At 52.1% G+C, this 18,761-nt stretch overlaps 11 protein-coding genes across 11 annotated transcripts; 8 read left to right on the top strand and 3 right to left on the bottom strand.

The window, feature by feature from the left end:
• Positions 1 to 70: 70 nt before the first annotated feature.
• On the top strand, positions 71 to 1,479 carry AKAW2_51345A (uncharacterized protein; the record flags this gene model as incomplete). The annotated part of the gene is made up of 4 exons (XM_041691264.1): positions 71 to 109; positions 170 to 271; positions 328 to 468; positions 544 to 1,479. The coding sequence occupies 4 exons, from the start codon at positions 71 to 73 to the stop codon at positions 1,477 to 1,479; spliced, it is 1,218 nt and encodes a 405-aa protein (XP_041544766.1).
• Positions 1,480 to 2,100: 621 nt separating this feature from the next.
• Positions 2,101 to 2,862, top strand: AKAW2_51344A (uncharacterized protein; the record flags this gene model as incomplete). The annotated part of the gene is made up of 2 exons (XM_041691263.1): positions 2,101 to 2,221; positions 2,312 to 2,862. The coding sequence occupies 2 exons, from the start codon at positions 2,101 to 2,103 to the stop codon at positions 2,860 to 2,862; spliced, it is 672 nt and encodes a 223-aa protein (XP_041544765.1).
• A 1,913-nt stretch (positions 2,863 to 4,775) lies between these two features.
• Positions 4,776 to 5,567, top strand: AKAW2_51343A (uncharacterized protein; the record flags this gene model as incomplete). Its single annotated transcript, XM_041691262.1, has 1 exon — positions 4,776 to 5,567. The coding sequence occupies one exon, from the start codon at positions 4,776 to 4,778 to the stop codon at positions 5,565 to 5,567; it is 792 nt and encodes a 263-aa protein (XP_041544764.1).
• Positions 5,568 to 6,248: 681 nt separating this feature from the next.
• On the top strand, positions 6,249 to 6,524 carry AKAW2_51342A (uncharacterized protein; the record flags this gene model as incomplete). The annotated part of the gene is made up of 1 exon (XM_041691261.1): positions 6,249 to 6,524. One exon carries the CDS (start codon positions 6,249 to 6,251, stop codon positions 6,522 to 6,524), a length of 276 nt encoding a protein of 91 aa, XP_041544763.1.
• A 236-nt stretch (positions 6,525 to 6,760) lies between these two features.
• On the top strand, positions 6,761 to 7,714 carry AKAW2_51341A (uncharacterized protein; the record flags this gene model as incomplete). The annotated part of the gene is made up of 3 exons (XM_041691260.1): positions 6,761 to 7,067; positions 7,116 to 7,355; positions 7,407 to 7,714. 3 exons carry the CDS (start codon positions 6,761 to 6,763, stop codon positions 7,712 to 7,714), a joined length of 855 nt encoding a protein of 284 aa, XP_041544762.1.
• Positions 7,715 to 7,735: 21 nt separating this feature from the next.
• Positions 7,736 to 7,903, top strand: AKAW2_51340A (uncharacterized protein; the record flags this gene model as incomplete). The annotated part of the gene is made up of 1 exon (XM_041691259.1): positions 7,736 to 7,903. The coding sequence occupies one exon, from the start codon at positions 7,736 to 7,738 to the stop codon at positions 7,901 to 7,903; it is 168 nt and encodes a 55-aa protein (XP_041544761.1).
• Positions 7,904 to 8,890: 987 nt separating this feature from the next.
• On the bottom strand, positions 8,891 to 10,690 carry AKAW2_51339S (glycoside hydrolase family 1 protein; the record flags this gene model as incomplete). The annotated part of the gene is made up of 1 exon (XM_041691258.1): positions 8,891 to 10,690. One exon carries the CDS (start codon positions 10,688 to 10,690, stop codon positions 8,891 to 8,893), a length of 1,800 nt encoding a protein of 599 aa, XP_041544760.1.
• Positions 10,691 to 11,436: 746 nt separating this feature from the next.
• On the bottom strand, positions 11,437 to 12,940 carry AKAW2_51338S (uncharacterized protein; the record flags this gene model as incomplete). The annotated part of the gene is made up of 2 exons (XM_041691256.1): positions 11,437 to 12,485; positions 12,544 to 12,940. The coding sequence occupies 2 exons, from the start codon at positions 12,938 to 12,940 to the stop codon at positions 11,437 to 11,439; spliced, it is 1,446 nt and encodes a 481-aa protein (XP_041544759.1).
• Positions 12,941 to 14,839: 1,899 nt separating this feature from the next.
• Positions 14,840 to 15,976, top strand: AKAW2_51337A (uncharacterized protein; the record flags this gene model as incomplete). Its single annotated transcript, XM_041691255.1, has 1 exon — positions 14,840 to 15,976. The coding sequence occupies one exon, from the start codon at positions 14,840 to 14,842 to the stop codon at positions 15,974 to 15,976; it is 1,137 nt and encodes a 378-aa protein (XP_041544758.1).
• A 667-nt stretch (positions 15,977 to 16,643) lies between these two features.
• Positions 16,644 to 17,522, top strand: med8 (RNA polymerase II mediator complex subunit MED8; the record flags this gene model as incomplete). Its single annotated transcript, XM_041691254.1, has 2 exons — positions 16,644 to 16,768; positions 16,841 to 17,522. The coding sequence occupies 2 exons, from the start codon at positions 16,644 to 16,646 to the stop codon at positions 17,520 to 17,522; spliced, it is 807 nt and encodes a 268-aa protein (XP_041544757.1).
• An 85-nt stretch (positions 17,523 to 17,607) lies between these two features.
• AKAW2_51335S (putative monosaccharide-P-dolichol utilization protein) lies at positions 17,608 to 18,560 on the bottom strand (the record flags this gene model as incomplete). The annotated part of the gene is made up of 2 exons (XM_041691253.1): positions 17,608 to 17,883; positions 17,934 to 18,560. The coding sequence occupies 2 exons, from the start codon at positions 18,558 to 18,560 to the stop codon at positions 17,608 to 17,610; spliced, it is 903 nt and encodes a 300-aa protein (XP_041544756.1).
• Between the last annotated feature and the right edge of the window lie 201 nt (positions 18,561 to 18,761).

Below are 18,761 nucleotides of genomic sequence, written 5' to 3'. Positions count from 1 at the left end.
GCCTAAATGGAGTATTGTCGAGTTTCTTCCAGAGCCTAGTACATATCAATTGATTTTCATCATCTTCATAATGACAACCTCGGTATTTCAGCTTAAGTGCGGGATCAAGGTATGCATCAATTTATCACATTATTTTACATAAATTTGTGAATTTAGCTGACGTTAATAGAATGATCCCTGGGGTAAGCAAGGTAAAAATTCGTTAGCTGGTGTTCTTTGCTCCAAGACGCCTGGTACAATTGAAGTGGAGGATGATCAGCATTATTCTGAGGTATGTCGCAGTACCCACCCTTTTCAGAGATAATCATGTTAATTAGCTGTGACTAGATGTGGATGGGCACATATCCCACCGTCCCATCTCGTATCCTTGCCACAGGCGAACTCCTAAGCGAGTATCTCCAAAAGCACCCCGAGGTTACCGGCGAAGGATACAAGAAATGGGGTACGGAGGTGCCTTTTCTCCCGAAGGTACATACCTACCCTCTGCCAACCCCATCCCATCACCCTGTCATAAACACTAACGCCATATTTGTACGAGTGAAGATCCTCTCCTTCCAAAAAGCCCTCCCCCTCCAAATCCACCCTGACAAAAAGCTCGCCGAGAAACTCCACGAATCCCAGCCAGACAAATACTCGGACCCGAACCACAAGCCCGAAATCGCCATTGCCCTCTCCAACTTCGAGCTCTTCGTCGGCTTCAAGCCCCTGCACGAGATCGAAAACCTCTTCAAACTCGCCCCTCTTCAACGCTTCCTCCCTACAGAAACCAACGCCCCTACCTTCGACGATTCCCTCCTACGCGAAATCTCCCGCATCCTACTCACTCTTCCACCCATACTGGTCTCCGAAACCATCTCCTCCCTGCTCACCATCCCAGAGGCCCAGTTCGGCCCGAACCAGCGATACATCCCTGGCTTACTGACAAGGTTGAAGAAGATGTACCCAGATACCGATAACGGGAGTCTTGTCGCAACAATCCTTATGAATTATATGACTCTTGGGCCTGGGGAGGCGGTTTGTGTGCCTGCGGATAGTATGCATGCGTACCTTACCGGGGATATCATGGAGTGTATGGCAAGGTCGGATAATGTGATTAATACGGGATTTTGCCCTAAAGCGGAGAGCGACGACGTGGATTTGTTTACGGGGTCGTTGAGTTTCACGCCGCATGATGTGGATAGTGCTCTTTTGAGGACGAAGAAAAGTGATGTTGGGAAGTGTTGGAAGACGGAGGTTTATGAGCCGCCGTTTTCGGAGTTTTCGGTGCTGGGGGTAAGGCTTGGGAAAGGGGAGAAGGAGGTGCATAGGGGGGTTAAGGGAGTGAGTTTGCTGGTTGTTGTGAAGGGGAGTGGGTGGATGGGTGTGGAAGGTGAGAAGTTTGAGTTGAAGGAAGGGTGGGTTTATTTTGTGGGTGCCGGGGTTGAGGTGAACTTTGAGACGGAGGGGGGGTTGTTGGTTTATAGGCCATTTGCGGAGTAAATTATCCTTTTTCTCTCTTCTCTTTGTTTTGTGAGTGAGAGTGGGAATTGGGAGGTTGGTATTGTATGAAAGATGGAGATATGTGTCTATTTTAAGTCCGGCTAGCCCTACAGAATTAGCTACAGATAGGATATGCTATTTTCGGCCCTCCCGGACCCTCATCGCGAATAAGCGCCCTCACAACATACTCCTTCCAAGCGCTCAGGCACCGCGACTCCACGTCTCTCATCCAATGGATTCCGTTAACACCCTATCTGGATGCTATTTTTGGCTTGGTATTTGCTTGTTCGTTCATCTCCACGAGTTGTGATGTGCGAGTCCCTGGTTGAGTGACAGGTTCGGTGAGATTAAAATAGATGCCGAGCGGGGAAAGGCACTTCTCAAGCGCCAGGATGGAGTTGACTGGTGAGCTTGAGTAGTATTTTAAGTCGAAGGGCTCTCTGGTTCTTTTCGGTGGATTCGTCTGCATTCTGTTTTGTTTCGTTTTTTGGTGTGCTGTTTCATCGTTGTGCTGCGTGCGTTGGTGCTTCAAGCAAGCAAGAAAGTTGTCATCCAATATCCTATCCACTCCACTCCACTCACTCCCTTCTATCCGTCATACCCACCAAGGGGGTATGCACGATGATCCTGCCTCGTGATGGATATCCTCGTCAAGACTCATCATCGTCCGTGGAGTCTCCCTCGTCCGGTCGGGATCAGATCATCATTGGCGTGGTGTTTGGAGGAGTAGCAGCGATCATGAGTATGTTGTCACCTTCCATCAATCATTCCTTCCTTGCTATGCCATGAACCTTGGGGCTCGACACCATCTCATCTCACTCTGTCCTGCAAGTCATAAGCGCCATCCTCCTCATCCGATGCAAGAAACGAAGCAATGAACGCCGTCATCGCCGTCAGCAGCAACGCCTGCTCGCCCATCATTTGTCTCAGTCCACCACTGGGTACTATCAGTATCATCCTGACTTGGAAGGAAGCAAGCCTCAGACTCCCGAGTACCCACTTGAGATCACCTCCACAACACAGCAGGAACCTTCCTCATGTCTTGAACAACAGCAACATCATCCTCAGCAGAGGGTCATTGAGGATCCCCCGCCGGCGTATCAGCCCCTCCCTGTGTATGATCCCTCTCGGTACCACGGGGTTGATGGCATGGTCGGTATCGCGGTGCCATATCCTGGGGTCACGGCTAGTATGTATCGGATGTCGGGATTGGGTATAGAGCCTCAGAGGAGAGTGCCAGATAGGGACTCGAATGCCTTTAGCTTCGCTGTTGAGGAGAGGTTGGATGTGCCGGTCAACAGGTCAGGTGGTGAGGCGGAGGAAGGCCAGTCGGTTCAACGACCTAGACCGGTGCTGTCACGCTTGGTGACGAATTTTGGGTAGGTTGAATATAGTCATGTCTCTCTTATGTTCCTATGTTGGGTGGTTGGCGTCATGGTTGGTGCTGTTGGGTGTTAAGGTGTTTGGGTTATGGCTTTAATGATGATGACGATGTTCACGACGACAATGATGATGATAGCAGACTAGACTTGGGATGAAGACATGGATGGAGAATGGTATGAAAGCCCCAGGTACGTATTTACTATTGTCTTTTCCATTCCTGTCTGTCCTTCTACTATTGTATCCTTTCCATTGCAAGTCACCTTCTCTTCTCCCCTCATCCTGGACGAACTGAGCCAGGATGGATCCCCGCTCCACCCAACCACACACAATCACTTTCTTCATCACCTACATATCTCCCGCCTAAATTACTGTGCCAGGCATGGTGTGATGAGCCAAGGAAGATTGATGAGTGACTGCCAAAGAATTAAGCGTGGAGGAGCCCGAAGGCGGCAAGCCACTGGGGGACCCCCTCCCTCCCCCCTCCCTCTTCCTCTTTTCTTCTTCCTCCACCACCACCACCTCTTCCTCTTCCATCTCTTCCAACCCACAGCTTTCCCACCATCTTTCCCCCCTCATGTCTCACTCTACTGCAGCTAGACAATCGGCCGGACTCGACTGCTGCACGGTGACAAGTGACAAGTGACCACTACGCTGGCCCTCGCGCGCCGTCTCCATCACGGCGCGTAGATAAGCTCGACGGGTGGTTCGGGCCCAACCGCGACGATCAACCGGTGATTGTCGCTGCTGCTTCCCCTCTTCTCCTCCTCCAGACCCTGGTTCCCATCGAAGCTTCTGCGCCAATCAATTTTCCGACCTCCAACCCCCCGGTTAGCAATGCTACGTCGGAGTTGGGTGCGGTAGTCGAGCTGTCGATTCGAGTCCAGCTGCTGCTACTACTGCTACTACGACAACTAGTGGCATTGCTCATCACGCTCCCTCCCTCACATCGACAGGGATCTCGACCATATTGTAGCCGCTGAGAGGTCCATTCATCTCCCAGAACAAGGATTGCCTTGTGTCACACCCATTCCATCTCTCTCGCAGCCGCTGGATGGGCCACGCCAAGGGAGGACTATCAACTACGACTGTGGTTGGATGTCGCCAACTTCCCGGAGTCTGTTAGCAGCTCCCTCCGGTAGGCTGGCTGCAGGTTACCTGCAAGTTGACTGCGCCGCTCAGCTATTCTCCCGACTGCTCTCCCCTCTTTTACCATCTCCAGGCACGCGGACCGGCTCTGCTCCCTGCTCCAGAGGCTCTCCCATGACCAGTCACTGCGTCGGAATCGTCATCCCGCTTACAAAACAAAGGGCGATCCCCCTCCGGTTGACTGAGACTTCTCCCACTGGCCGCGTACGCCCGACGGGCCTCCCCACCCAGGGCGACAAAAAGTCCGCTGTGATGGAGGGTGAACCATTCTGTCGGGTTCAGGATGTGTCTGCTCGCCTTTCACCGTCCGTCCCGTTCGCTGGGCTCCGATGTTCATCCCTCTTCGCACTGAGGATCGTTCCCTGAAGGAATTCAGCGTTGGTCCCTGAAAGGGTCTTTCTTCTGCCATCCTGTGGGCGATATGCAGCCGGCTTTCGGCCGATGGATTCGATTGCTCGGTGTTCAACCCCCCGTTTTGACACTTTTCCATGCCAGTCTTTCGGTGGCTGTCTGGTCCCTGTTCCTATCTTACTTTCCTGTTCTAGGCAGCTTCGGGGACCGGCTCGTGGGGGCCTCTGAAGCAGAGGCACCCGACCTAAATCAAACCCGTAGACGGCGGGCCCTTACATTTTAAGGTACCGTGGTTGGACTTGATCCTTCTTAACCTAGTTTTTCCTCCGAGTTCTTGGAGGGACCTGTGCGGTCGATGCTGACGCGGGCCCGGGTGCTCCAGCTCGACTACATTAAGAAAGGACGCTCTTGTGACCATGACGGCTATCATCCAAAAATTACGACGCAAGCGAAAGCTATCTTCAGAGCTGCACTCGCGATGGGGGGATGTCTCCATCACTTATCCAAACGGTGGGTCCTGGAGTCAATGGGATCAGTCTTCTACCGGTGCAACTTCAACCTCTCCCGACCACGAGCGACGGCATGGCTCCTTAGAACTCAATCGATCCGCCACTGCGCCGAGGCTGGGGAGTTACAGCCGCATTGGGGATGCCAATGTGCGCGCGCCATCCGTGGATTCAGCCATGACGATTCCTACCGGCCATTATGATGCACGACTTAGTCGAATGCGAAGAAAAAACCAACAGCAGAGCCCTCCGATCGGCGTGTCGAAAGTCCTGGATTCTCCCCGCGAATGCGACCATGCATCGTGTTCAGACGAGTCCTCTGAAGATGAGGAAGACGACGTGGCCGTGCCCGCTCCTCTAAATGTCTCCCACGACCACAATCCAGCCGAGAAAGAAGAAGCTGATGCCTATTCGCAAGCATCCAAATCGCCTCCCTTGTCGGTAACATCTCGCATGCGTAGTCGGCACAGCGCTCAGAGACACACGATGGACCCTCCAATGTCAGCACCTGGAACGGCCGGTTCGAAGCATACCAGCTACAGCTCTTCGGTGCCCTCGAATCCGTCGGACGACCAGCGACCGCAGGGACACCGTCTGTCTACGCAGCATGATCGAAAATCGGTACGGCGCCCCAAGCCAGAGCCGCTGAGTTTACCGACACAACCTGAAAGGGTGCCGTCGTATGATGAACTGTACGGGTAACTACCGGAATCTGGGGCAGGACCCATGGGAGGCTTTCTGTTTGATTTTTGAATTTTGCGTATATCACTTGCGTGCATGCTTGCTTGACTTTGGGGATGACAGTCACGGCCGAGCTACGCCGGACTGGCCTACTTTGTTTGGGTGGATGGGATTCTTAATTCGGCCGTGAGAGGGCAAAAGACTTAACCTGCATGCATTGTGGCGTCTCATTCCTTTCGGGAGGCGTTTTCCTTGATTTTCTTGTTTATGCTTTGGCTGATTTATGTGGACTTTTCTCATTAACTTTTTGGGGGTGATTAAATTGTTGGAATTCCGTTCATGGCGTGAAAACTATTCCCAGCTAGTATGTTGGCGCGTCGCCGTAGGTGACAGCGACGGTCATCTTGACCCCAATCTATGGATTAGTGTGTCTACGTCCCAACAGCGGCAGCACAACTCCTGTCGAAGCGCCCATTAAGTTAGGGCGATCAACACAGGAGGGGTTGATGGATTCATTAGACAGCAATGATCCAAAATGAGCAGGGATGCTAATTAGTGGCAGTGGATGTGATAGGCAAGCAGCCAGTCACCCTGGGCCAATGCGGAGGCGCGAGTAAGCGCCGAACCCCGCGAGCAGGTCAGAGCTCGCCGCCAATCTGCGGCCATCACGGCGCATCACATCCACTACTTGCCTGCAGCTCAATGCCACTAGCCGCCAATGAACGTGCATCCTGGCAGCGGCAGGAGTTGCTGCACTGGCCGTCACAATCACCGTCACACCTCCCTCAGAGACAGCCCGCTTTCGCTGCTTCTGAGAGGCCCTCGAAGCGCCCGGGCTACTGCTCCTCACTGAGCTCGTTGGATCTTCCTCACCCCATCCAAGAGGCAGGCATGTCTGCCAATCCGGGACGGAACGGTGTCTCCCCTCCTCGGCCCTCTGCTTTATCAATCCACCATGGCACCGATCCTGCCGTTTAACCGACGATCTATCTGGGTTGGGACCGGTTCACCTTCACATTTCTACCCTCGCTTTCCCCATCGTGTCATACCCGGTTGTGTTCCCTCTCTGCCTCTTGCTGCGCGGTGCTCTCGGCGCGGGTTCTGTCGACTGCACTGTCTCCAGCCTTCCCTCGTTTGGTCGTAAGATAAAACGGTAGCATTGGGAGGTTATCGTGCCGTCTCCGACGCTCGATCGAACCAAAGCAAATACCAAGATGCTCGGCTCTTGGGGTCTAAGCTCCAGATCTACATCGAGATGGGCAGCGGCTGCCGCAGCGGCGTCTTTTCTGCTCGTCAGCCACGTCGCACCCCCCGCGACAGCGTTGTACGTGAGCGAAGGCTCCCCATGCTGGGATGTCTGTAACGACCCCACCAACACCACCACCTCGGAGATTGTCTGCATGGACGCGGCCTACAACGACACCACGACTGGCAAGAACTTCAAGGATTGCGTCTCGTGTGCGCTCAACAGTACCTACACTGATCCCAGTGGGTTGGTGACGGACGTGGACTGGGGATTGTGTAAGCCTGCTCCATGTGCGATCTAAAATCTGTTGTTAACGTGGTTAGATAACCTCCGCTATGCGTTCAGCGCCTGTATCTACGGTTACCCGGCGGGCGTCGACAGCGTCTCATCGCAGTGCTTGGTTTCCTGCCAAGGACTAGACAGCGCGATCGAGTTCGAATTGCTCACTCCGAACGATATCAATCTTCGCGCCTGGTGCTCTACCTCCACATTTGCCGATAACCAGATAGACACCTGCGAGTTCTGCTACAACTTGACCGAAACACAAGTGCTTATGGCAAATTGTGAGTTTCCCAGCTCTTCTGTGCGAGTTTGACTAACTCGAAGGTCAATAGTCCTCGAAGCCCTCCGCTATGACTGCCACTTTCCCGTTCCGTCCCAAACAGCCTTCCCGATCAGCCCGTCGTTGATTTTTGCCCAGGAACAATTACCTACCTATAGCAGCGACCTGCTGGACACGCCCAGCGGAGGCGGTGTCAACTATAAATTGGCAACTCTCATCGGCCTGCCGCTCATGGGGTTCGTGATTCTCCTTTTCATCTTGACTATCGGCTGTGTACTCGGCATCAGCTGGTGGCGACGCCAAGAGCGTGAGGACGAGGAGTTGCGCCAGTGGAAGGCCATGGCGGCGGAGAATCCGTAAAGCGAGTACCCGCCGCCGGAGATGTACACGCAGCCGCAGCAGATCACGCAGTACGGTTCGGGGTTCCAGGTCGTGGATACTGATGGTCGCACTCATGAGGTGGGGTACTCCAAGCAGGTGATGATGAATGTGTCGGAAGATAAGGGGAAGAGTCCGTCGCAGGAGTATCCGGGGGAGTTGAAGCTGTGATGCGTAGACACTTGTCGGCGGCGTACTGAACTGATGAAGAAGTAACGTCTAAGTGGGTGAAATGGTGGATATGAACCATGCCTATGTTGTTGTTCCTGTCATGTCATTGTTGTTCTGTTTTGATGTGCATAATGAGGCATATACCCCCGCATTGCTGGTGCACATAATGTCTATCGAGTATGAGTATGAATATGAATAATGAGAGAAGCGAATACCAAGTTGTGAACAATTCAGAAAGAACCGTGTATCTCCAATTGAAAAAGTATGGAATAGAGGATGATCCAATGATACACCGCACCACAAGAAAAGAACAAAACTGAAGAGAAGGAGGAAGAAGAAGAAGAGGAGGAGGAATCACAAACCTGAAGAACCTCCCCTAGTACTTTATACCCCCTCCCCCTCCATCTCCATCCCGTTCCACACACACAACCTAAATAAAGACAAAGTTACAAATACACAGAAAGGATAGATAACCGCCCTCGGCATCCTGCAAGGCCCCATCCATCCACAGCTCAACTCAATACCCTCCAGAAAAAGAATGAAGAATGAAGAAGTTTCAAGCAGATATGTACCAAAAATAAACACACGGGATGAAGATATCATGGATCTGTGGAGGATTATTGGATGATGTTGTGACGTGCCAAGCTAGGGGAGCTGTATGCCAAGATGTGATGGGTTTCGGGATATCGTTAGTGTTGTTAGTGTTGTTATTGGATGGTGGGGGACGGAGGGGGTGGTTAGGCAGCTATTTTATTCCGTGGTGGGTAGATGGTGTAGTGGGATATATTTAGATGGATGATTCTGAGATATAAAAAGGACAGGGGAGGGGGAGGGGGTATAGGTATAGGTGGTTGTGGTGGTGGTGGTATTAGGGATCCCATCCTGGGCTTTTGGGATGGGTTGGGGATTATTGGGTTTATATTCATGTTGTATTCTTACTGCATTCTACACCTACCCAACATTAAACTCATTGAGGTATATTAGCAGCTACCTGCTAACATGCTCATGAAAAAAATCCACATAATTAAAAATACTCCTCTTATACCTCCGCTCCCACGTCCCATCTGTGCGATTCACACTTTGCATCCCATACTGGTTCGCATAACTCCCAAATTCATTATTGTCCAGGTAACTCCACGCCAACGTCCCAATCACATTCACCCCATCTTCGTGAATCGCTTTCAGCATCTCCCCCAGAAAGTCCTGGTAGTATAGCGTACGCTCCAGATCATACCGTTGTGCGTCGCCCTCCTTTAATGAGTCGTCGAATGGGTTGAAGCCGAATTCTGAGATTACTATTCCCGACGGCTTGAATGTGTTCCAGACGTATCCTAGCTGTTGGCGGACGTATTGTGGCGCGATGGAGGAGTAATCGTTTGACATGTCGCCCATGAGCCATCCGTCGGATTGGATCATGGTTAGGGTAGCGCATTCGGGCCAGGCGGAGTTGGAGGAGTTGGCTGCGCAGGCGGAGATTCCTTCTGGCGGCGGGAGGGCGAATTGCGCGACGTAGGGGTCGAAGGCCCAGAAGTCGATGGTGTTGTTGATGGTGGAGATTTGGGAGTCGGTGAGTGGTGTGAGGTTTAGGTTTGGGGTGTTGAGGACAGAGGAAGGATACTGTTCGCCGAGGAATAATGGGTTGGCCATGATACCCAGGACGAAGTCTTGGTATCGGAGGGCGGCGTCGACGTGGCTGCTGTTGGAGGGATCCTGGGGAACGCCGAGGTTGTTGGCGAATTTCATGGTGATTTGGCCGGTGCCTTGCAGCTCTTCTTTGTACCAATGGTAGACGGCTGCGTGGGCGGTTAGGACGTGGGTGAGGTCGTTGTAGGAGCTGAAGGCCATGCCAATGCCGATATTCGGCTCGTTGAAAGTCACCCAGTAGGGGACCCGGTCTGCATACCGGGTTATGACTTGTTTCGCGTAGTAGAGGAAGTTGTCTGTGAGGGTGGAGTAGTCGGTAGCTTGAGCTGTCGGGAAGTCGAAGTGGTTTAGGGTTACGATGGGGGTGATGCCGTATTCGAGGCAGGTGTTGATCACATCGTCGTAGTGCTGGAGTCCTTCGGTGTTGATGGGAGAGCCGGCGACGCCGAAGGGGACGATTCGTGACCAGGAGATGCTGAACGAGAGGTAAGGGATGCCGATAGCAGCTAGTCGGGCAATGTCCTGTTTGTACATGTAGTAGCCCAGGTCGGCGATGTTGGCATCGGACGAGTTGTCGTCACTCTGAATAGCACCAATGGTGTCCAGAATAGACGGGCCGCGGCCTTCCAGTTTCAGACCACCTTCTATCTGCCATGCGCTGGCTGCGACGCCCCAGATGAAGTCCGATGGGAGTTTCAGATCTGCATAGTCGATTCTATTGTACAGAGCTGGAGGGTACACCAGTTCGCTAGAGGGGACCGGAGTAGGAGAGACGGTAGTTGTGATTGGGGGCGCAGACGTATACGACAGGTTGGCCCACAATGCAGCATACGCACTCTGGCCATACTGTCCGTCTGCAGAGGGAGTTTGACTCGACTGCAAAGAGTATGTGGTATAGGTCACGTTGTCAGGAAGCAGGGTTGAGGCCTCGCTAAATGCTGGAGCAAACGGCGTAGCAAACGACAGCGGGGAACTCAGTGAAGTAGCATAGCGAGTTGAAGTGACCTGCGTGTAGGTAAAGGAGCTGTAGGAGTATAAAGTTGCTCTTGTCGCCTCTGTTTTCTGCGTCACAGGCGATGCACAGGCGAGCTGGCTGCTGCCAGCTGCGCCAAAAAGCACCAGCAAGGTGAGAAGATCAGTCATTTTTAACGAAGCGAGCTCCCGATGCCTGACCCCAATGACATTTCTGCAGTATGTCTCTGCGCTTTAAATACTGCTTCCGTCGCCATTTCTGTCGGAACTGAACAACGGCAGTTCTTCGGGTAAACTCCTTCTCACAAGGTTTCAAAGGGCACTATCTGGCTATATTCATTGTCCATGCGCTGTCTGTTCCCAATGAAAAAATAACGTTCTGCGGAAACTATGTTTCGGCAATGGGCACGGAATGAGGAGCCGGGGTGGAGGACGATCCCCCACAATCCCTGACGTCAAGCCATGAGACCTGGGGTTGTTGCAAGGGTAAAGTGTGGGGTGCTGTATCGGCACAGGCCTCGTGGGCCCTATAATGCGGGGACAATATATTGGAGGATTCGGGGGTCGGTGTCGATTGGGACGGCATAGGCGGGGTTAAAGTCGGGGTAATGAGATTGAAGAACAAGGAGACCATGTGGCCTTTCCTGGGACATTCACATATATCACACCATAAACCTAGATTATGATCATCGCTATAGGGACGATTAGTCCACTGTTCAAATTACCTGGAATGTTCCGAATGTGTGTTTGAGCGTACCTAACTATTGGGCTATCATCTTCAGTATTCCATTACAAATGGACTGATGTTGACTTTCTCATTCATGATGCATGTCCTGGTACTATCTCTTGCCTCGCTGACAGGGATCAGGTTAATCGTCTTTCCACTGCCCTGCAGAAACGAGATCGCATAAAGCATCCTACGCGGCAGCCTCCATGAACTCCTTCCACGCTGACAAGGAAACGAGTCCCTGGAAGAACCGACGGGCAAATGAAGGAGGACGCATAGTAAGGCACAAACTGCATTTTGGAGAATGAGGCGGCTGCCAATCTACGGGCAGGCCATTGCCCACGCCCCGGAAGAATTCCGAGTATGAACGCGGCGTCAGCAAATGCGTGCTCCAGACCCACATAGTAGGATCTGTCAAATCTATCTCCGACAGATCAGGACCCCACGATAAGAACCCCTTGCATTGCCCTCGCAGGAACGCAATGTACTGAGTCACCGTGTGTGGTGAGTCGAAATCAGTTTCGGACAGATCTGTATCCTGCATTGCTGATGCTGACTCCAACACCCTCGTGACAGCAGCACGCAGATTACAGGAAGAATTCTCCACATATTGATAGTGCTCAAAGATATCATGAATCATAGGTAGAGCTGGCTTCACCACTGTTCGTCCAAGGGATTCGATGGTTTGGCTTATATCTGGGAAAAGATTCGTTGGGCGCGTCTCTTCGAGAAGCATGCTCATGAGGTATCGTTTGACGAAGTCATTTGGTGCCTTCTTAGGAGTCAAAGTGCCGTGTTTTTCCTCCACGCTCCAGCAGGTCCCTGGCAATGGAAGATCTCTGCGCAGCAGTAGATATAAATCTTGACGGAGCTTCCGGACAACAAGAACGTGGTTCCCGAGAACATATTTGCACGATTGGCAGACTTGGAGCAAATCCTCTGCGAGGCCTTTTCTGCGTCGCGTCGACCACGGGACGACGGTTCGGTTTTGACACCGGGGGCATTCGATAGGCACACCGTCGGCGTCATCCAGATTGTCCCAAGCCAACTTTGTCATGCCTTCGAAGTGCAGTTTGCAGGACTCGGGGCACGAGTAAGTGAGGTTATCCGGTTCGATACATTGTGAAACTAGCTGGAGGGGGAACCCTTCGTTCCATAGTGCCATCCTTTTATGTCGAAAGCAATCCTCTCCGAAGGATCTATGATGTAGTATCAATGCATGAAATACCATTAAAACATCTATTCCGTCCGAATCAGTCAGTCATAGTTCCCCGATGATGTGTTTGCGAACGCCTACCTAACGGAGGTAACTCGGCCCCTGTCCATGCCCACCCGCTGTGCTGTGCATACGGCTTCTCTGATATTTTACTTGATTCTATCTCCAAATCTGCGGGTAATTGAGCCCACCAAACGGAGAATCGATGAACAGCCCGTGAGATATAGATTGACCATCGGCGCTCCTCCATCATGGACCCTCGAGCGATCGGGTCCACTTCGGACTTGATTTCGTAGTCATACTCTGTCTTGAATAGACCCGCCGCTCTGGATACTGTGTTTTTCAGGTTTAAAAAACACCGGAGCAGTAGTTGATGTTGATAACACGCCTGCGGAGACACTATTTGTGCCGCCTTTTGTAGCAAAGGTGTGGCCTCGGAGGCCTCTCCAGCCGCGGTCTTCTCCGGATCAACAACCATGGTGTCTCGCGTTATGGCCAGGAATTAGGAGAGTAGGATGTGAACGGTGTCACTAGATTTCGAGACACAGGGTTGCGCTACCAAGACCGAGGATATTAGTAGTAAGACCCTGGCACAAGAAGTATCCGCCTATCACGGTGCGCGTAGCTGATCCCTGGGCGCTTAATGAAGTACTATGATGACATCTTCTCCATATCTGACTCAGACCCCTCATAAGGCTGTCCCAAGGAAGACCATGGATTGCGAATGTTGCCCATGGCTGCCACTTACGTTTGTTGATCTTTACTATGAAGGTTAGTTCAATCAACGCGTTCCTGTCACACTATAGCCTAATGACACTGCGGTGAAATGTGTCATTGCGCATAGCTGCTCGGTTCAGCTAGATAAGGAAGTTCCGATTTCGAGGCCCTCTCGTGGTATGATTCAGCACTAACGAAGTCCATCAAACAGCCCCAAATCCTGTGGAGTCCATTGCTCACACAATTCTTGTTTTAGTGGCTCGGCCGTCCATGCAAACCGTCTTACTGCGTCGGTAGGGCTTAGCTGCTCGGCTAAGATGTAGTAAGAACCGAAAAATAACTCATGTGAAATTGTGAAGTCGACGACCGCGCCATGGCCATCTAATTGCTGACGCCCTGTGGCCCACCTGAGGATTCATCCTGTGGGCAGAGCGGACCTGAGGAGTGTGCATTGGATACAGTCAATTAACGCACACCTACAGAAGCATAGCTCCTTCAACACATGGTGAGAAAGCAACGACGCAAGGCAAAATATTTTCCCAGTTTATGACATCAAGAGACATCTTGGACATTACTGTGGCATTGGTGCGACAATGATGGTTTATCCGATCTGTAGGCTGTCACTTTGAGACCCATGTTTCCGTGCATGTACGCTCGCGACTGCAGCAAGAGATGATGCAGACTGGACACTATCCCTCTCCGAGTGTAGCTCATGACGTGTTATGCCAAACAAGATAATTGCCAGTAAAGGAAGGTATACCGACATCAGGATTGTGGATGCCCTCTTCCGACTGCCAGGACTCTGCATTTCTAAAGCAATTCTTCTGTGAGGGTCCTGCTTACAAGGATCCACTGGTTCGTCAAGATTGATCAGTAAACATCTTATATCACATTGACCAATCAAAAACTCACGCGCCACTCTTACACTTGTCTTCAGACGAGCCTTGGCCGTTGATCCGAATACGGATGATTCAATCCATCTATCCGTGAGTATTCAGGGTTCGCTAGTAAGACGGTCATCATCATTCGTTGGAATGAACATTGATGACTTTCGATATTCCTTCTCGCCTCGGTGCCCCGTCCCAACATTTGGATTGTCATCTGTATGGCCATGTTTGAGGATCGAAGCTTACATTGCAAGGATTATATCAGGTTGAAAGCTGCCGTTCATGGGGACTGCTAATTAGGCCAAGATGAACCTGAACTGCTGCAATGTTGTGATAGGACAGACTGCCATGCTTTTGTCGAATTGCCAAGTTTGATACCAAAAAGTTTGGGAGGGTCCATTGCAAACTGCCAAGGTACCATTGGCTGCTGAACTCTCGTCACAGGGCGTGTCCTCCTGGCCAAAGTATTCCTTGTAGAAGGAAGCAGCATTCCCTAAAGCGTTACATCAGAATGCTGGTGATCTGTGCATAGCCCGTGTTGGTCATCTTGAGGGCTGCGAAGCTGCATGAGCAGGACTTATTCCTGCGTTCGTCTGAGTACGGAATCGGACGAATCTGCGCTATGAGGGGATAGATTGTGTTACAGTCGAATCCAGGCTCAAGACATAAATTGGGCCTCCTCCCTGAGGGCATTCTCGCCAGCATCAGAGCAACAAGCAACCAAACAATCAAACTTCTCTTTGTGTATCGCAGTCTCGATAAGCCCTGACAGAATGGTTCGAATCAGCCTTTTTAGGACCGCTCTGTCTCCCATAGTTGTCTTTGGCCTTGCAACTTGCGCAGTTGCTGTTGTGGATAAATGGACCCCAGAGAGCTTCAATTGGAGTGCTCTGGACCCAGGCCCTCGGGAAAACTGGAAGGGTCTCTATCTGAACCACAATGGCACCGCGGAACACATCCATGAACTAGCAGTGACCACCGGCGCCGATGTGAGAACGACCGACGACGTTGCTCTCGTGGTGGCTCCTTGGGCCATCGGTCTAGCATGGCATGCCTTCAACCTCGTTCTCACCGGTGCTGGCCTGGCAAGCACCATCAATACCTGCGTTCAAAACGAGGGTCAAGCCGACAATATCTTCTACTGCATCACTGGACTGCTCAGCACCATCATTGGTGTGGGTGGCGAGGTGTCCGCAGCCAAGAAGTTCGCTGAGTCGAAAGGGTACTTGGGGGTTGCCGCAAATGCCTGGCTGCAGTCCGGTCTCGAACAGATTGATTTACAAACCTTTTCGCGGGACCTGGACAGCCTGCCGGCGAGAAATATGACTTCACAAAAGGCCCACAATCACTTCGTTCATAACGCTTTGCGCAGCCTGTCAACAGACGAAGTGGACTTCGTCGGATACGCACCCGATTCTCATAAGTTGGCCCGCCGTGACTCCAGTGTTCATCCCTTTGCGCCTATGTTCCGTTTTAACCACCACAAATATGGCCCAATGGAGCTCACCTCTCGTGATACCGGCGAAGGTGGTGTGCATTTCACCATCTCCTACGCGGGTCATCCCACCCACCACGCAACCCAGGAGAAACGCGACGAGTTTTACAAGCATGAGCGGCTTAACGAGCACTTGATGGAGGGCCGGTTTGATTCTGATGCCTCTAGCGCTGACCCGGGCGATATCACTTTCAATGGAGCCGACGCCTTTGGCCAAATCGAAAGCCAGGTTGAGTGTTTTGCAGGTACAAAGTGGAATGAGGGCAATGTGTTGTCCGTCCAGATGTATGACCAAGCCAACCATGCGACTTTCGGGTTTGCTTCTATTGGGATTTTCCCGGACAACAGTGTGGATTCTGGACTCCAAGGCTTTGAGCCTCAGGGAATGCCTTTGACTGGCGGTCAGAATTGTTAAATTCGGTGCTCCATTGGAGGCGTACTATTCTGAAGGAATGAGTTATCGGAGATTCAAGTTCTGTAGAAGGTGGAGGATTAGTCAAAATTAGTAGATGAAGATAGGAACATGATAGCGTCATATATATATAATCGATGAACGGAGATGGCCTCGTGAAGGAGTAGTTCATAGTACTGAATTTTCATATGCTTTTCATCTCAAATGTAGCTAAGATATGATACTAGGAAGGAGAAGATAGGTGCGAGAGAGATTGCTAGTAACGAGGCTGGAGATGATTTCACCTAATATATATACCTATCCTGTTAAGCGGGACATCATCAACATAGATCGAGGATACTGAAACCTCTAATCGAAATCTATCTTAAACACCAAATAGAACATTTAAAGGACATTAAACAGGTGGTAACTCATACTACTGGAGCCCTATTCGGTAAGGAACATGTGTATGAAGGTTCCAACATGAACCATAGATCACGAGTAAACACACCAAAGCGCCCGACACCTCAGGCACCAATCCACTCCGCGGACAACTCCGCCATTCCAATCAGGTAGCTCAATGCCCACCTGCTTGATTGTTTGTCGCCGATCTCCCATCTCCGATAAATCCAACCCTCAATATCACCACCACATCTCTCCAAGCTGCCCCTTCCTTCCCCACACGAACAAAATGACCTCTCTCAACCCAGACCAAATCAAAACCCTCGAACAATCCCGCCAACGACTCATCCAGCTCACCCATTCCCTCGCCTCTCTCATAACCAGTCTCAATCAAAGCGATCCTCTCCCCTCATGGTATACATCCCACCAATGTTGACTTTATACAGCCCAGCCAAGACCAACTCACTGATACATTGGCATGAACAGGACATCCCTCCAATCCCAAGCAACCATCATTTCCAACAACCTCCTCACCATCTCCGACCACCTCTCCGATAATCGCGACCTCCTATCCAACATCGTCGCCTACCCCGACGCATCCTACCCGTCGCGCGTCCCCGCCAACAATGTCGCTCTGGAGCAAGTTTTGCGCACGAAACTAGACCCCCGCGTTGAGGATTGGGTAGCGCGTGGTCGTCGCGCTGGGGCGCCGACTACTTCGTCTGATACTGGGGCTGGGGCACTGGGACAATACCAGACCAACAGTGGACAGGGGTTGCTGAGTGATGATGCGATTGCTGAATTGTGGGATTGGGCGCCTGTCGCGGCGAATGAGGAGGCTAGGAAGAGGAATTGGGGTGGGAACTATACGTTGGAGGAGCGGGAGATGGGGATTGAGAAGGTGGTTACGGGGTTGAGCAGGGTGTTGGAGGATGACGATGAGGATGAGAGTGATAGTGAAGAGGGTGAGGGCGAGGCGGATGAGATGGAGGTTGTCGGGGTGAGGAGGAGGTCTGGGGCTGGAACTGGGTTGGAGTTTGATATTGCTGCTGCGAATACTGGGTCTGGGGCTAATGCTGGTGCGGGGGCTAAGGTGGTTGCGCCGGTGGTGCCCTTGGATGAGATTCTGAGGTTTATGACTACGGGGGCTGTGCCGGGACAGCGGTGATGTCTAATACTTTGCAATGCTTGTAGCAGGAAAAAGTGATTAAAGATTTCTATGAGAGAATTGGTGCAAAGTAACCAAAAGGTGACTAGCCCCGGCGTCGAGTAGTGGGCGTCTTGCCTGAAGGCTTGGGCGACACACCCGAGCTGGTGGCGGTGACTGGCGCCTTCACGGGCGTAGGTGCTGCAACAGGCTTCTCCTTCTTCTGGGACTTGGCCGGGCTGTTCCAGTAGTACAGCATCTGGCCGGCCAGGATGAGGTTGAGAGTGAACCCGGCGATGAAGCCGTACAGAATCAGCTTGTCGTCGACCTCCTGAAGGGTGGTGAAGATGCGAGAGAGGGAACCGGCGAGGTAGTTGAAGACCTGACCATGCGTTAGTAAACGATTAGTGACAAGGAACGAGGTGCACCTACCGCAAAAGCACTCAGCTGGCCAGTGCCACCTTCACGCCAGATGGTATAGATTTGAGGCGCCTTGCTTGCCACACCCAAAGCTCCAGCTCCAGCCTGCAACATAGACATTGTCTGCGCATCCACCAGGGTCCGATCGAAGAGCAGTGCATACACGCTGGCCGCCACGACGGCAATGAACGCCGCCGCCGCAGCAGACCGGCCCGCAAATGTCAACACCAGCACACCCACTACCACATCTTGTACCGCAATCAAAGCCGTCTCGCCAAAGGTGCTGAAGGGGAACTGGTTGCGCACGCTGTACGAAAGCGTAATCAAAAGACTGGCGGTCTCGAGGGCGTACGAAACGAAGGAAACGCCGGCAGATGAGCGGGAGCTGATGAGCTTGAGGATCTGGGGCACCTTCACGATGCCGCTAGCTCCGACGATGGCAATACCGAGAGCCTTCGAGATTGCAAGGGAGGTGCAGGCGGGATCCTTGCTCACGTCAAGATCGACCACGAGGCTGTTGTGGCAGGAGGAGCCGATCAGCGAAATGATCGCATCGTGAACCGGCTCGGGGAGGGCCGAAGCGACGGGGCGGAGGAGAGGTTGGAGGGGGTCGATGATGGTTTTCTGGATCGCGTCCATGTTGACTGGAGATAGGGACCGTGGGACTGAAGCAAGAGGTCCGGCGAGGTCAGCGGAGAGGTGGTTGTGTAGAAAAGAAGCGGACGACGCAAGGACAACAAAAAAAGACCAACAAAGAACCAACGCATCTCCGGAATTGCGGGTTTGGTCGCTCCCGCCCACCGTGGCTTTTCTTCGTCTTGCGGCTTGAGCTTCAACTTC

The sequence above is a fragment of the Aspergillus luchuensis genome, chromosome 5 (genome assembly GCF_016861625.1).
Source record: "Aspergillus luchuensis IFO 4308 DNA, chromosome 5, nearly complete sequence".
NCBI classification, from domain to species: Eukaryota; Fungi; Ascomycota; class Eurotiomycetes; order Eurotiales; family Aspergillaceae; genus Aspergillus; species Aspergillus luchuensis.
Note: the sequence above shows the minus strand (reverse complement) of the source record. Positions and strands in the feature narration are given on the sequence as shown.